The sequence below is a fragment of the Onychomys torridus genome, chromosome 16 (assembly GCF_903995425.1).
Source record: "Onychomys torridus chromosome 16, mOncTor1.1, whole genome shotgun sequence".
NCBI lineage: Eukaryota > Metazoa > Chordata > Mammalia > Rodentia > Cricetidae > Onychomys > Onychomys torridus.
Window position 1 is genome coordinate 56,626,705 of NC_050458.1, and position 17,275 is coordinate 56,643,979.

Here is a 17,275-nt window from a genome sequence, read left to right on the forward strand (position 1 = left end):
CTAAGAAAAATAAAAACGTCATTCATGTCTCAGGAAAGTTAGTTCCTATAGAACCCACAAGTGACAGTGGAGGGAACACACCCAGAGGACCCAGCAGCAGTGCTAAAATCTAAGGAAACTCGGGTGAGTTAGAGCAGGAATTTCATTAAGAGCAATTTGGTGGGTAGAGGTGATATAGGCAGGCTGCTGGGCAAAGTACAGACTTATTCACCTAGTGAGGTGTAGAATTGAACCTCTCCTTGTATCCCTTCTGAGGACTAGTACGTGTTTCCAGCATGGATTTTTGTTTTACAGGTACAACAGGACAGTCTGTGGAAGTTACCACAGGAGCAGACAGGGAGGCCCCACCTGTCACCCAAGGCACAGAAGTCACCACTGGAAGCCCAACAGGCAAGATAAGATCTCAATGGTGGTCTATGTCAGGGATTAATGCTAGTGTTGTCCAGAACTGTTTGTGATCATTAGTTTAAGGAAAGGTGATGAAGGAGCAGAGTGTAGAACTTCCTGACATAAGGTTAACTCTGAAATGCTTTGGGAGGCTTCTGAGGCCATTGTTATCTGTGACCTTAAGAAACATTTCTGTTCCCATAGGAACAAGAGGAGGGACACATGGAGATATGACAACTTACTGGTTGTCACCTACCTATACATTGGCCTTTTCTTCTCTGTTAGTATATTTTGAGATATGCACATAGATGTGGTCCATAAATAACCATTCTCATGACACGTTCGCAGAAGATTCAATGTATATTGACAAGAATGAATTTTATGTCAGGTATTTTAAGCATATATTATTTGCTTAGTAAAATGAGGGCTCCATCAGGGTTGGAGATTTAGCTCAATGGTAGAGTGCTTGCCTAGCAAGCCCAAGGCCCCGGCTTTGCTCCTCAGCTACAGAAAAACAAACAAACAAACAAAAAAATGAAAAGAAAAAAAGAGGACTCCATGATCTCATGCATTTTCAAATTTTTAATAAAATTGACCATCATGAGACATGTGAGTCTAAAAGTATGGTAGAAAGCAGTCAGGTGGGGAATGATGCTAACAGTGTCTTAAGTCAGTTCTAATATCAACATTCCTCCATGAAAAATATGACATGCTTCCATAATTATTATGTTTTAAATTAGTAAATATTTTACCAAATCAGTATATTGTCAGGTAATGGATTCCCTGGAAAAAGAAGTTGACACTGAACTTTTTATAAGAGTAGAGACATTCATTTTGAAAGATGAAAAAATGGTTATTTCAATTCTTATTTTTAAGAAAAACCTCACTTTAATTTTTCTTCCTCATGTTTTAACCATTATAATTGACAGGTACACCTGGGGCAAGTTCTGCATCCACCTCTGGAGGAGCAGGGAGCAGCACTGCTCTACCTGCAAGTACTGGAGCCAGAGCATCAGGTAAGACTCTTTAGCCTTGCAGATGTCTCAGCTTCTCATCCATTTTCATGCAGCCTCAGGAGCAGGTGTGGAAAATTAACCTGTATGTGTGAGTGAAATTCAAAACATTAGATGTAGTGGAAGAATGTGTTTTCTGGTGTTTTATCCTGCAATTCCATTCATAAAAATAAGGATGTCTGGAATCATATGAGTCTGCAACATGTATGATTTTTCTGTCCTAGAGAACACAGTGACATCAACAGGACACACTACTGTTCCTCAGACCTCCAGTCAATCCACAGCTTCTGTCAGTAGCCAAGCAGGTAAGGGAAGAGAGGAGGCTATGAGCTCCCAGGTGTCAAATGGAGAGTTGTTAATTTCCCTTTATTTATATAAAAATGTAACAATGGCATGTATGTTACAAGACTATGAGTCCTCAGGTGACAAGTGAGAGGGCTGTTATTCAAGGGAGATTGCAGGAATTCCTTGTGTATTTAGAGAAATGAGGTAGTATCAGAAAGAGGACCGCATTAGCTGATGTTTCTCTTATCCCATATTACAATGCTAATGTGGTATTTATGAGGCAATAGTGGCCCTGATTCCTCTCTTGGCACTTTTGGACACTGAGTCATGAGGGCTAAGGCTTACTATCCTGACTGTAACTTAGCATGAAGTAGAAAAATTCTAAATGTCCTCTTTATCATGGGTATTAAATGTATTGTTATAGAGTAAGCACACAGGCAGAAATATATCAGAAAGAACTAGTTGGATTCAATAATCATATGAGTATTGGGTTCAAATAGAATAATAAAAAGAAGGTGGACAATCATATTTCCATGCAGGCTCAAAAGGCCCAGCAAAGCTTCCTCCTTATCATATGAAATTTACAAAGATTGGAGCAGCAATAGGAACTGTATATAAATAGTGAAGACACTGGTCATCATGGATCAGTGAGGTCTACTGCTGCTTCATTGTCATGACATTGTGTTTCTTTGAAAGCAACGACTGGATCATCAGCAGGAACAACTATATCTGCAAGCAGTGAGCAGACCCCATCTGAAGTCAGTGCAGGTGAGTTGAGGCTGTTTCCTGGAGAGGCTCATGTTGTGACTGAAGATGCAGAGAAGGATTTTTAAGAAATAAACTGAAAATTGGAGTCTGGAGAGATCCTTGAAGCCCCTACTGTATTATCTGATGAGGATGCTGAGCTATGACCTAGAACTCCAGTGTCTTAATGTCAAACAAGTCAATATGTACAAGTTCCCTCATATCCAACAAGACAGTGAGTTCTCTGAAGGATGGTTTGTATGGGTTATCTAAGTATTTGTGTTTACTTGTTGAAAAGATGGAAACAAAAGAGAATGAAGGAATGTAAGGAAGATCATTGAAAACATCTTGATCTATATCCCTATTTCAAACATCCTGATAATCAATTATTGTTCACACTGAGAGGAACTACTACACTATTAGCTGGGAAACATCTGGATTCTCAAGCAGTGAATTGAGCCTGCATTAAGACAAGTTATTTGAGTATAGGGTGATAGGAGGAAGTCATGGGTTTTGACAAAGTGGATCCTCTTATTATTACCCAGTTCATTTTTGGTCAAATTAGAAAATTTAGATAGACATTTGAAGACTAAAATAAAAAAGAGAGCAATGTCATTTTTAAGAGGCTTTCTCCTCTGGGAGCAATAAGTCAAGGTGTTTGATTACATGACATAGGGTTCAAACGGTAGACATGATTGAACAGAAAAATATCACTGGACTAATTCCTCCTCATCTTATGAAACTGGATGATGTTCCACATTAAAAGTAGGACAGGCAGACTTCAGTTAAGAGGCAGAGGTGAATGAAAATACTCATGCACAGGCACATTTCCAAAGTAATTAATCTCCAAAGGTATGCCTGGAGAGATTGTCTTGTCCTGAGAGAAACAAAGCTCTGGTTTTGGCAAAGTATCTGTATCTCACACTTTGGAAATTTATCATATTACTGTTTTGCAAGAGATCCTTGAGATTAAATGAGTGGTTAGACTCTGAGGATGCAGAGCCTCAGGTTGCATCCTGAGTGGAGACTGAGCTACAAGGAAAACATAACAACTCATGGGAACATATCTAACAGTTGGGCAGGATAGGATTACATGGCCAGACTTTTTTTCTTGTGTCATTATTCCTAAGGAAAATAAGAATGACATTCCGGCCTCAGGATCCTTAGTCCCTGCTGAACTGACAAGTGATAGGGGAGGCAGCACACCCAGGGGCCCAGCAGCAGTGCTAAAATCCAAGGACACTCGGGTCAGGTAGAGCAGGAACTCCATTACTAGGAATTTGGTGGGTAGAGGTGAAAGAGGCAGGCTGCTGGGCCAAGTTCAGACTTGTTCACCTAGTAGGTGTGGAATTGAACCTCTCCATATGTCCCTTCTGAGGACTAGTAAGTGTTTCCTGCATGGCTCCTTTGCTTTGCAGGCACAACAAGACAGTCTGTGGGAGTTACCACAGAAGCAGACAGGGAGGCCCCACCTGTCACCCTAGGCACAGAAGTCACCACTGGAAGCCCAGCAGGAAAGATAAGATCTCAATGGTGGACTGTGTCAGGGACTTCTGCTAGTGTTTCCAGAACTGTTTGTGATCATTAGATACAAGAAAGGCAATGAAGTACTGGAGTATAGAACTGCATGAAATAACATCAAACCTTAATGCTTTGGGACATTACTGAGGCTGTTGTTTTCTGTGACCTTAAGAATCATACCTGTTCCCATAGAAACAAGAGGAGGAGCACATGGAGCTAGCACAACTCATTCGTTGTCACCTACCTATACATTGGGCTTTCCTTCTCTGTTAGCATTCCCTGTGATATGCCCAGTGATGTCATCCATATGATAACCAGTCCCAGGCAGTGTTTGTAGAAGATTCAATGCATATTCCAAGAATTTATTTTATTTCTAGTATCATTTTAAGCATACATTATTTGCTAAATAATAAGAGATTCCACAATCTCATGCATTTTTAATTTTAATAAAATTAGCAGTCATGAGACATGTGAGCCTTGAATTATGGTAGAGAGCAGTCAGGTAGGCAAAGATGCTCACAGGGTCTTAAGTCAGTTTTAACATCATCAACCTTCCTCTATGACAATTCTGACTTACCTCCACTATTACTACATTTTCTACTTAATGAATAATTCCCCAAATCAGTATGTTGTCAAGTAATAGATTCTCTAGAGAAAAAAGTTAACACTTAACTTTTTATAAGAGCAGAGACATTCATTTTGTATGAATAAAAAAATGTATGTTTCAATTCTTAATTTTTAAGAAAAACCTCACTTTAATTTTCTTCCTTATGTTTTAACCATGATAATTGACAGGCACAACTGGGTCAAGTTCTGCATCCACCTCTGGAGGAGCAGGGAGCAGCACTGCTCTACCTGCAAGAACTGGAGCCCCAGAATCAGGTAAGTCTCTTTAGCCTTGGAGATGTCTCAGCTGCTCATCCATTCCCATGCAACCTCAGGAGATAATCTGGAAAAGTAACCTGTATGTGTGAGTGAAATTCACAACACTGGATGTGGTAGAAGAATGTGTTTTTCATGTTTTATCCTGCAAGTCCACTCATATAAATAAGGATGCCTGGAATGATGTGAGTCTTCAACATGCATGTTTTCCTGTCCTAGAGAGCACAGTGACATCCTCAGGACACACTACTGTCCCTCAGGCCTCTAGTCATTCCACAGCTTCTGCCAGCAGCCAAGCAGATAAGGAAAGAGAGGAGGCTATGCGCTATCAGGTGTCAAGTGGAGAGTTGTTAATTTCCCTTTATTTATATAGAAATGTAAGAATGGCATGTGTATTACAAGGCTATAAGTCCACAGGTGACAGGTGAGGGGCTGGTTATATCATCATTTATTCAAAAGAGAATGCAGGATTCCTTGTATATTTAGAGAAATGAGCTAGCATCAGAAAGAAGACTGCATTAGGTAATGTTTCTCTTATCTTCTTCTGTAATTAGGTTACTAATTTGTCATTTGAGGCAATGGTGGCCCTGATTCCTTCCTTGGTACTTTTGGACACTGAGTCATGAGGATCAAGGATTTCTATCTTGACTCTAAGTTAGCATCAAATAGAAACATTCTAAATGTCTTCCTTCTTGTGGTTATTAAATGTGTTTTCATATATGAATCACCACAGAAGCAGAAATATACCTGAAATACCCAGTTGTTTTCAATAAGCATATGAGTACTGGATTCAAATACATGAATAAAGAGAAAGTAGCCATATTTCCATACAGAATCAAAAAGCCCAGCAAAGCTTCCTCCATATCATATGAAATTTACAAAGATTGGAGCAGCAATAGGAACTGTATATAAATAGTGAAGACACTGGTCATCATGGATCAGTGAGGTCTACTGCTGCTTCATTGTCATGACATTATGTTTCTTTGAAAGCAATGACTGGATCATCAGCAGGAACAACTAGATCCCCAAGCAGTGAGCAGACCCCATCTGAAGTCAGTGCAGGTGAGTTGAGGCTGTTTTTTTTTTTTTTTTTTTTTTTTTTTTTTTGTGTGTGTGTGTGTTTGTGTGAGGCTCTTGTTGGGGCTGAAAACACAGAGAGTTAATTTTAAGAAATGAGTTGAAAATTGTGCTCTACAGAGAAACATTGCGTAAACACTCTACTGTAAGCTGTGATAAGGTTGCTGACCTATGACATAGAACTCCAGTGTCTTCATGTCAAACAAGTGAATATGTTCATTTGTATTCAAGACAGAGTATTCTTTGAAGGATGTTCTGGGTCATCTAAGCATTTGTGATAGCTTGTTGAAAAGACAGAAATAAAGGAGAACAATGGAATATAAGGAAGATAATTGAAAGCCTTAGCACCCTGATCTATACCCCGGTATCAAACATACTGAAAATCAATAATTGTTCACTTTGAAAGGAACTTCTGCACCATCAGCTAGGGAAACATCTGGAGTCCCAAGCAGTGGATCACCCCTGCCTTCAGACAAGTCAAGTGAGTAGAGGCTGATATCATGGTTCTGGACAAATGGATCTCCTTACCATTGCAGCTCATTTAAACCAAAGAACAAAATGTAGATTGACATATGAGAACTAAAGTAAAAAAGAAAACAACATAATACTAAGAGCTTTTCTCCTCCCTAGGGCAGAAAGCCAAGGCCTTTGATAATATGACTCTAGGTTCAAAGCAAGGACACAATTGAACAGAAAATCATTGGACTTATTCCTTCTCATCATATGAAATTGGATGATGTTCTACCTTCTAAGTATAAGGACAGATAGGCTTAAGAGAAGGGTATTGATGAATGAAAAGATTCATGCCCAGGCACAATTCCAGAGTATTTAATTTTAAAGGAAAGCTGGACAGTGGGTCTTGTCCTAGCAGAGAGAGAAAGCTCTAGTTTTGGGAAAGTATTTGTCTAACACACTTTGGAAATTTGTCATGTTACTGTTTTGCCAGAGATCCATGAAAGGAAATGAGAAGTTAGATTCTGAGGATGCAGAGGCTCAAGTTGGGTCCAGGGTTTGCTGTCAGCTAAAAGGACAACATATCAACTCATGAGAACATGTCCAACAGTTGGGAAGGATAAGATTTTCCTGGGCAGTCTTTTTACTGGTGTCATTATTGCTAAGGAAAATAAAAATGTCATTTGTGTCTCAGAAAAGTTAGTCCCTGCTGAAGCCACAAGTGACAGGGAGGCAGCACACCCAGGGGCCCAGCAGCAGTGCTAAAATCCAAGGACACTCGGGTCAGGTAGAGCAGGAACGTCATTAGTAGCCATTTGGTGGGTAGAGATGAGAGAGGCAGGCTGCTGGGCAAAGTTCAGACTTGTTCACCTAGTAGGTGTGGAATTGAACCTCTCCATGTCTCCCTTCTGAGGACTAGTAAGTGTTTCCTGCATGGCTCCTTTGCTTTGCAGGCACAACAAGACAGTCTGTGGGAGTTACCACAGGAGCAGACAGGGAGGCCCCACCTGTCACCCTAGGCACAGAAGTCACTACTGGAAGCCCAGCAGGAAAGATAAGATCTCAATGGTGAACTGTGTCAGGGACTTCTGCTAGTGTTTCCAGAACTGTTTGTGATCATTAGATACAAGAAAGGCAATGAAGTACTGGAGTATAGAACTGCATGAAATGACATCAAACCTTAATGCTTTGGAACATTACTGAGGCTGTTGTTTTCTGTGACCTTAAGAATCATACCTGTTCCCATAGAAACAAGAGGAGGAGCACATGGAGCTAGCACAACTCATATGTGATATGCCCAGTGATGTCATCCATATGATAACCAGTCCCAGGCAGTGTTTGTAGAAGATTCAATGCATATTCCAAGAATTTATTTTATTTCTAGTATCATTTTAAGCATACATTATTTGCTAAATAATAAGAGATTCCACAATCTCATGCATTTTTAATTTTAATAAAATTAGCAGTCATGAGACATGTGAGCCTTGAATTATGGTAGAGAGCAGTCAGGTAGGCAAAGATGCTCACAGGGTCTTAAGTCAGTTTTAAAATCATCAACCTTCCTCCATGACAATTCTGACTTACCTCTACTATTATTATGTTTTCTACTTAATGAATAATTCCCCAAATCAATATGTTGTCAAGTGATAGATTCTCTAGAGAAAGAAGTCGACACTTAACTTTTTAAAAAATTATTATTATATTTGTGTTTTAATTTTACACATCAGCCGTGGGTTCCCCTGTCCTCCCTCCTCCCGTCCCTGCCCTCACCTTCCCCCGATCCCTTCCCCTATATTCCCATCTCCTCCAGGGCCAAGACTCCCCTGGGATTCATTTAAACCTGGTGGATTCAGTACAGGCAGGTCCAGTCCCCTCCTTCCAGGCTGAGCAAAGTGTCCCTTTATAAGCCCAAGGTTCCAAACAGCCAGGTGGAGCTCCAGGAGTCCAATTGTCAAGAAAGAGGAGGGACTGTAAGAGTGTGAATTGTTAAGACCAAGATTGGAGAGGCACAGGGACAAATAGCCAAATGAATGGAAGCACATGAATTATGAACCAAAAGTTGTGGAGCCCCCAGCTTGATCAGGCCCTCTGGATAAGTGAGACAATTGAATAGCTTGAACTGTTTGGGAGGCACCCAGGCTGTGGGACCGGGACCTGTCCTTAGTGTATGAACTGAAACTTAACATTTTATAAGAGCAGAGACATTCATTTTGTATGAAAAAAAAATGTGTATTTCAATTCTTAATTTTTAAGAAAAACCTCACTTTAATTTTTCTTTCTCATGTTTTAACCATGATAAACAATAGGCACACCTGGGAGACCTTCTGCATCCACCTCTGAAGGAGCAGGGAGCAGCACTGCTCTACCTGCAAGAACTGGAGCCCCAGCATCAGGTAAGTCTCTTTAGCCTTGGAGATGTCTCAGCTGCTCTCCATTCCCATGCAACCTCAGGAGATGGTGTGGAAAATTGACCTGTATGTGTTTGTGAAATTCACAACACTGGATATGGTAGAAGAATGTGACTTTTGTGTTTTATCTTGCAAGTCCATTCATATAAATAAGGATGTCTGTAATGATATGAGATCCCAAAATTCCTGTTTCCCTGTCCTAGAGAGCACAGTGACATCCTCAGGACACACTACTGTCCCTCAGGCCTCCAGTCAAACCACAGCTTCTGCCAGCAGCGAAGCAGGTAAGGAAAGAGAGGAGGCTATGATCTCTCAGGTGCCAAATGGAGAGTTGTTAATTTCCCTTTATTTATATAGAAATGTAAGAATGGCATGTGTATTATAAGGCTATAAGTCCTCAGGTGACAAGTGTAGGGCTGGTTATATTACCAGTTATTCAAAGGAGAATGCAAGATTCCTTGTATGTTTAGAAAATGAGCTAGCATCAGAAAGAAGATTGCATTAGGTGATGTTTCTCTTATCTTCTGTAATTAGGTTGCTAAGTTGCCCTTTGAGGCAATGGTGGCCCTGATTCCTTCCTTGGTAATTTTGGACACTGGGTCTTGAGGGCTAAGGACTACTATCCTGACTTTAATTTAGCTTCAAGTAGACGTAATTCTTAATGTCTTTTTTTTTTGTGGTTATTAAATGTGTTTTTATATTTGAATCACCACAGAAGCAGAACTATACCTGAAATACCCAGTTGTTTTCAACAAGCATATGAGTACTGGATTCAAATACATGAATAAAGAGAAAGTAGACAATCATATTTCCATATAGAATCAAAAAGCCCAGCAAAGCTTCCTGCACATCATATGAAATTTACAAAGTTTGGAGCAGCAATAGGAACTATATATAAATAGTGAAGACACTGATCATCATGGATCAGTGAGGTCTACTGCTGCTTCATAGTCATGACATTGTGTTTCTTTGAAAGCAACAACTGGATCATCAGCAGGAACAACTAGATCCCCAAGCAGAGAGCAGACCACATCTGAAGTCAGTGCAGGTGAGTTGAGGCTGTGCCCATGACTGGCTCATGCTTTTTCCAAAAATGCAGAGAAAGTTTTTTAAGAAATACACTTAAAATAGGAGTCTGAAGAGATCCATATCATAAAGGTCCTACACTAGGCTCCCATGAGGTTGCTGAGCTATGACATGGAACTCCAGTATTTTTTATGTCAAACAAGTCAATATGTACAAGTTCATTCATATCCAAAAAGTTAGTTAGTTTTCTGAGGATATATTAGTTCATGACAGATATTGTGACTGCTTAATGAAATCAATGAGATAGAACATGATGGAATTTAAGAAAAATATTTGAAAGCATTAGCATTCAGATCTATACATCAGAATTCAATATCCTGATAGTAGGTTATTGTTCATTTTGAAAGGGCCTACCACACCATCAGCTGGGGAAACATCTGGAACCCCAAGCAGTGAATCGACCCAGCCTTCAGACAAGTCAAGTAAGTACAAACTGATGTGAAGATGTTATGGGTTTTTACAAATTGTATCGCCTTCGCACAACACAGCTCATTTTCAATCAAAGTACAAACTTTAGATAGACATACGAGGACTAAAGTGAAATGGAGAATAATATCAATTTGAGTCTTTCTCCTACCTGGGGAAATAAACCAAGGCTTTTGATAACATGACAATGGATTCTAATGGTAGATATGATTGAATAGAGAAATCACGGGACTTATTCATTCTCATCCTATAAAACTGGGATGATGTTCTGCCTTCATAGTAGAAGGACAGACAGACTCAAGAGAGGAGGCAGAGATGCAGCAAAGCCTCATGCCCAGGCATATTTCCAGAGTATCCTGTCCCTAAAGGAACATATCAACATTGGGTGATTTCCTAAGAGGGGGAGAATGATCTGGTGTTTTAGAAAGTAGCTTTCTAACACGCATGTGAAATTTGTCAACTTACTGTTTTTCCACGGACCACTGAGAGCCAATGAGAGGTTAGACTCTGAGGTTGGTGGTTAGATATTTGGTCTAAGGTCTGCTGTAGGTTAAGAGGAAACTATAACATTCAAGGGAATTTATCCAGCAGTTGAACAGGATTCGAATTTCTGGCCAGACTTTTTGTTCCGTTATTTTTTTCTAAGAAAAATATAAGTATCATTGTGTCTGGGAACCTTAGTCCCTGATGAAACCACAAGAAGAGGCAGCACACCCAGGGGACCCAGCAGCAGTGCTAAAATTCAAGGATACTCGGATTAGCTAGAGAAGGGACTTAATTAGTAGCAATATAGTGGGTAGAGATGAAACATGCAGGCTGTTCAGGAACGTACAGACTCATTCTCCTAGTGAGGTGTAGAATTGAACCTCTCCATGTCTCCCTTCTGAGGACTAGTAAATGTTTCCAGCATGGCTCCTTTGCTTTGCAGGCACAACAGGACAATCTGTGGGAGTTACCACAAGAACAGACAGGGAGGCCACACCTGTCACCCAAGGCACAGAAGTCACCACTGGCAGCCCAGCAGGCAAGATAAGATCTCAATGGTGGTCTGTGATAGGGACCAATGCCAGTGTTGTACAGAGCTATTTGTGATCATTAGTTCCAGGAAAGGTGATGAACTTCCTGACATGAGGTTAACTCTGAAATGCTTTGAGAGGCTTCTGAGGCCCTTGTTATCTGTGACCATAAGAAACATCCCTGTTCCCATAGAAACAAGAGGAGGGACACATGGAGATATGACAACTTATTGGTTGTCATCCATCTATACATTGGGCATTCCTTCTCTGTTAGTATCCCCTGAGATATGCCCAGAGATGAGGTCCATGTGATAACCACTCCCATGCCACCTTTGCAGAAGACTGGATGTATATTGACACAAATTGATTTTACGTCTAGTATTTTAAGCATAAGTTATTTGCTAAATAAAAGGAAGATTTCATGATCTCATGCATTTTCATATTTTTAATAAAATTGACCATCATGAGACATGTGAATCTAAAAGTATGGTAGAGAGCAAAAGGTGGAAAATGATGCACACAGGGTCTTAAGTCAATTCTATAATCATCAACATTCCTCCATGACAAATTTGACTTATCTCCATATTTATGTTTTCAAATTAATGAATATTTAACCAAATCAGTATGTTGTCAGTTAATGGATTCCCTTGAGAAGAAAGTTGACACTGAACTTTTTGTAAGAGTAGAGACATTTGTTTTTTAAGATGAAGAAATGGTTATTTAAATTTTTATTTTTAATAAAAACCTCACTTTATTTTTTCATACTCATTTTTTAAACCATGATAAACAACAGGCACACCTGGGGCACCTTCTGCATCCACCTCTGGAAGAGCAGAGAGCAGTACAGCTCTACCTGCTAGTACTGGAGCCCTAGCATCTGGTAAGACACTTTCTTTAGCGTTTGGTGATACCTTAGCTGCTCCCCAATTCCCATGCAGCCTCAGGAGAAGGTCTGGAAAATTGACCTGTAAGTGTGAGTGAAATTCATGGCACTGGATGTGGTGGAAGAATGTGTCTTTTGGTATTTTATCCTGCAAGTCCCTTCATATAAATAAAGCTGTCTGGGATGACATCAGTCTGTAACATGTATGTTTTTCTCTCCTAGAGAGCACAGTGACATCAACAGGACACACTACTGTCTCTCAGACCTCCAGTCAATCGACAGCTTCTGCCAGCAGCCAAGCAGGTAAGGAAAGAGAGGAGGCTATGAGCTCTCAGGTGTCAATTGGAGAGTCGTTAATTTCCCTTTAGTTATATAAAAATGTAACAATGGCATGTATGTTACAAGGCTATGGGTCCTCAGGTGACAAGTGAGAGGGTGGTTATATCACCATTTATTCAAGGGGGAATGCAGGAATTCCTTGTGTATTTAGAAAAATGAGCTAGTGTCAGGACTGTATTAGTTGGTGTTTCTCTTATCCCAAATTAGATTGCTAATGTGTTTTTGGTGGCAATAGTTGTCCTAATTCCTCCCATGGCACTTTTTGACATTGAGTCATGATGGCTATGGCTTACTATCCTGACTTTAACTGGGCATGAAGTGGAAACATTCTTAATGTCATCTTTTACATGGGTATTAACTGTGTTTTCATATAGTAAGCACACAGACATAAATATATCAGAAATAATTTGTTGGTTTCAATAAGCATATGACTACTGGATTCAAATAGATGGATAAAAAGGAGGTAGACAATCATATTTTCATGCAGAATCAAAAGGCCCATCAAAGCTTCCTCCATATCATATGAAATTTACAAAGATTGAAGCAGCAATAGCAACTTTATATAAATAGTGAAGACACTGGTCATCATGGATTAGTGAGGTCTACTGCTGCTTCATAGTCATGACATTGTGTTTCTTTGAAAGCAACGGCTGGATCATCAGCAGGAACAACTAGACCCCCAGGCAATGAGCAGACCTCATCTGAAGTCATTGAAGGTGAGTTGAGGCAGTTACCTGGAGAGGTTCATGTTGAGGCTGAAAATACAGAGAGAGGATTTTGATAAATGAGTTGAAAATTGCAAACTAGGTAGTAACACTGCATACAGACTCTACTGGGAGCTGTGATGAGGATGCTGAGCTATGACATAGAACTCCAGTGTCTTCATATCAAACAAGTCAATATGTACAATTTCATTTGTATCCAAAATTAGTGTGTTCTTTGAAGGATTGTCTGTGTCATCTAAGTATTTGTGATAGCTTGTTGAAAAGGCAGAAATAAAGGAGAATAACAGAATTTAAGGAAGATAATTGAAAGCATTTGTATCCTAATCTATATCAAATATACTGAAAATCAATCATTGTTCACTTTGAAAGGAATTACTACACCATCAGCTAGGGAAACATCTGGATCCCCAAGCAAAGAATCGCCCCAGCCTTCAGACAAGACCAGTGAGTATAAGTAGACATGAGGAAGTCATGAATTTTAACACTGCATCAACACCTTACCACGGTGGAGCTCATTTTAAATAAAAGTACAATATTTAGATTGACATGCTAGGGCTAATGTAGTTAGAGTTTTCCTGCCTGGCCCAGTCGGGACAAATCTCTCTCACCTGCCAGACCCACAGTCGCTCAGACCCAACCAAGAAAGCACACAGAAACTTACATTGTTTAGAAACTGTATGGCCGTGGCAGGCTTCTTGTTATCTACTTCTTCTATCTTAAATTAACCCATTTCTGTTAGTCTATACTTTGCCACATGGCTTGTGGCTTACCAGTGTCTTTACATGTTGCTTCTCATGGCGGCGGCTGGCGGTGTCTCCCCCCAACCTTCTACTTCCCAGAATTCTCTTCTCTCTTGTCCCGCCTATACTTCCTGCCTGGCCACTGGCCAATCAGAACTTTATTTACACAGAGTGATATCCACAGCACTTCCCCTTTTCTTTTTTTTTTAAGGAAGGTTTTAACTTTTACATAGTACAATTACATATAACAAAACAATTATCAAGCAAGAATTATAGTTACAATATTAAAGAAGATATCCTATCTATCTTATATTTGTGAGTCTAAGGTTTTATATCTAACTTATCTTGTATCATAACTGAGGAAATTATAACTATCTAGTCTTCAACCACATCAAAGACCTCAGAAGGATATAATATTACCTGAGAACCAGGAGAAGGATGTAAGCATTTTTCAGGAGCCTTGCAAGAGTAGACAGAGACAGCTGGCAGCCTGGACAGTCACCTAATGTTCCTTTGTAAAGTTGGGGCATCTGTCTTCAGCCCACAGGGCTAGAGTCTCTTGGTCACTTCTCTCAGTGTCCTGTAGAATGTCTGACCATTTCCTCTGCGAAGCAGGAACCTGAAGGACCATTTTGTCAAGCAAAGTTTAATGGTCACCTTTCTATGGGTCCTGCATGTCCAGTCGATCAAGCAGTCCAGGCAAGAACAGTTTCTAGCCCAAATGGCTATGTTTGCCGAGGTGAAGATAAGATATGAAGTGTTTTTCAATGCCCATCTTCCTCTCTGAAGCAAATCGGTACTGCCAGGAGCAGACATGTCTCACTGTCCAGAAAGTCTAAATTTTAAAAATATTTTAAATGCCATATTCTGTAGGTCTTTGAAGTACCTATCTATCTGAAATATGTCTATGTATACCTAGAAGACTTAACTAACATGGCTACGAGTATGATTAATCATAGATGACTAATTATCAATCTATTTTTAATTATCCATTACAATTTTAAATGAGCTATATAAACATAATACCTTAAACAAGAGTAGAAATATACACACAATATAACAAAATTAACTAAGTTTGTATCAATAGACTAAAATCTAAACCCATGTAAAACATTTTAAACAAGTTGCTCTTTAGAAGTAAGTTCCCTAATCTACCCTTTCATCCTATTATATCTATATCATATCCCCCTTTCTTCTTTAGAAAGAGATCGCATTTATAATCAACCTGCTTTAAAGAAAAATACTGGTTTTTCTCTGTCCCACACCAGAGGGCTCTTCTGATTTGGGACACAGAATCTCTTAACCATTTCTTTTAGCAATATGTCTGGGTTTAGAGAAGGAGTGAGCCAATTCCATCTCCAAAGCCAGCTTGATAATTTTGGGAATGTGGGCGTAGTTTTTCTTACTACTTCCTGCTGGAGGGGGGCGCTGTATCTTATGGGGACATAAAGAAAATTTTAGGATTATGGAGTAGTCCATTAGGGTGAACCTCTGAGCCAGTTGCCTTGAAACCCATTTTGGATATCGGATCATCTGGGCCACTGTGTCATCGGAGACCTTTCAGGTGGTCTTGGCTGATCAAACCTGATGTATCTTAATCTGGAACAAATCCATAGCCTCTGGCTTTCTGTGGAAACAAAAGCAGAGACTCCTTTCCAAAGCAACATATCCTTATATCCAAATTTTGAAGTCAAGGTACCTTTAAAATTTACATATTTGTTTAACTCAACAGCTTTTATGATCAAATCTTTTTTTGTAGTTAAAAATCCAAAAGATAACATAAAACAGATTCTCTGTGTAATATCCATCTTTGTAAGACTGAAACGCTGCTGTGGCTGCTGGCTCCATCCACCTCAGCTTTCCAACGTGGCGTTGGTACAGTTTATCGCCAGCTCTGGGTCTGGAGCCATGTGTACCATCAACTCTCAGAAGAAGTTCTATCAAAGCAGTGCATAGCCCAGAAAACTTTTTTTTTTTTTTTTTTTTTTTAACTAGCAAAGTCTAAATCCACCATGCAGCAGAGTAAAGTGCTGCTTGTAGACTCCTCATTCCCGCCACATTGCAGGTCAGACGCACACGCCAGGAACCTGCCACAGTAGCTCAAACTGGCAGGCTGTTCGCTAACTTGAGAGAGACAATTAGGAAGCTGTTTTTAGCTCCATTTTAGAATCGTTTTTCTCAGGTTTAAGGTGGAAATTCTTGCCAACACGTTGGGCGCCATTACTACAGGCTAATGTAAAATAAAGAAGAGTTTCATATTAAGTGATTTTTTTTCCTCCCTAGGGCAGTATGCCAAGTCTTTTGATAACATGACTCTAGGTTCAAAGGGTAGACATGATTAACATATAAATCATTAGACTTATTCCTTCTCATCACATGACACTGGATGGTATTACACCCCCCCCCCCAGTAGAAAAACAGGCAGACTTAGAAGAGGCAGAGATGCAGCAAAAGCCTCATGCCCAGGCACATTTCCAGAGTATCCAGTCTATAATGTATTTCCTAGACAGTGGATTGTCCTAGGAGAGAGAGAAAGCTCTGGTTTTGGGAAAGTATTTGTCTAACACACTTGGAAATTTGTCATATTACCTTTTGCCTAAATCAGTGAGAACAAATGAGAGTTTTAACACTGAGATTTTAGAGGCTGATGTTGGACCCTGGGTTTGCTCTAGACTACGAGGACAACATAAAAACTCATGGGAACATGTCCAACAGTTGGGAAGGATTAGATTTCCTGGACAGATTTATCTTGTGTCATTATTCCTAAGGAAAATAAAAATGTTATTTTTGGTCCCAGGAACCTTAGTCCCTGCTGAAGCCACAAGTGACAGAGAGGCAGCACACCCAGGGGACCCAGCAGCAGTGCTAAAATCCAAGGACACTCAGGTCAGTTAGAGCAGGAACTTCATTAGTACAACTCAGTGGGTAGAGATGAAACAGGTAGGCTGCCAGGAATGTAAAGACTTTTTCATCTAGTAGGTATAGAATTGAACTTCTCCATGTCTCCCTTCATGGACTAGTAAATGTTTCCAGCATGGCTCCTTGCTTTGCAGGCACAACAGGACAGTCTGTGGGAGTTACCACAGGAGCAGACAGGGAGGCCAAAGACACCTGTCACCCAAGGCCAAGAGTCACCACTGGAAGCCCAGCAGGCAAGATAAGATCTCAGTGGTGGTCTGTGTCAGGGACTCATGCTAGTGTTGTCCAGAATTGTTTGTGATCATTAGTTCAAGTAAAGGTGAATGAAGGAACAGAGTGTAGAACTTCATGAAATGACATCAACCCAGAAT

The 17,275-nt window shown here is 40.0% G+C and overlaps 1 protein-coding gene across 1 annotated transcript in view; it reads left to right on the forward strand.

Moving 5' to 3' along the window:
• The window catches only part of Muc19 (mucin 19, oligomeric), a 169,441-nt gene that overhangs the window by 69,680 nt on the left and 82,486 nt on the right, over positions 1–17,275 (forward strand). The window contains exons 44-55 of the mRNA XM_036207612.1: positions 295–390; positions 1,317–1,403; positions 1,625–1,705; positions 2,382–2,453; positions 4,746–4,832; positions 5,823–5,894; positions 8,669–8,755; positions 8,974–9,054; positions 9,747–9,818; positions 10,204–10,278; positions 12,404–12,484; positions 13,165–13,236. Of these exons, the coding sequence (XP_036063505.1) occupies positions 295–390; positions 1,317–1,403; positions 1,625–1,705; positions 2,382–2,453; positions 4,746–4,832; positions 5,823–5,894; positions 8,669–8,755; positions 8,974–9,054; positions 9,747–9,818; positions 10,204–10,278; positions 12,404–12,484; positions 13,165–13,236 (963 nt within the window). The remainder of the gene's footprint in view (positions 1–294; positions 391–1,316; positions 1,404–1,624; positions 1,706–2,381; positions 2,454–4,745; positions 4,833–5,822; positions 5,895–8,668; positions 8,756–8,973; positions 9,055–9,746; positions 9,819–10,203; positions 10,279–12,403; positions 12,485–13,164; positions 13,237–17,275) is intronic.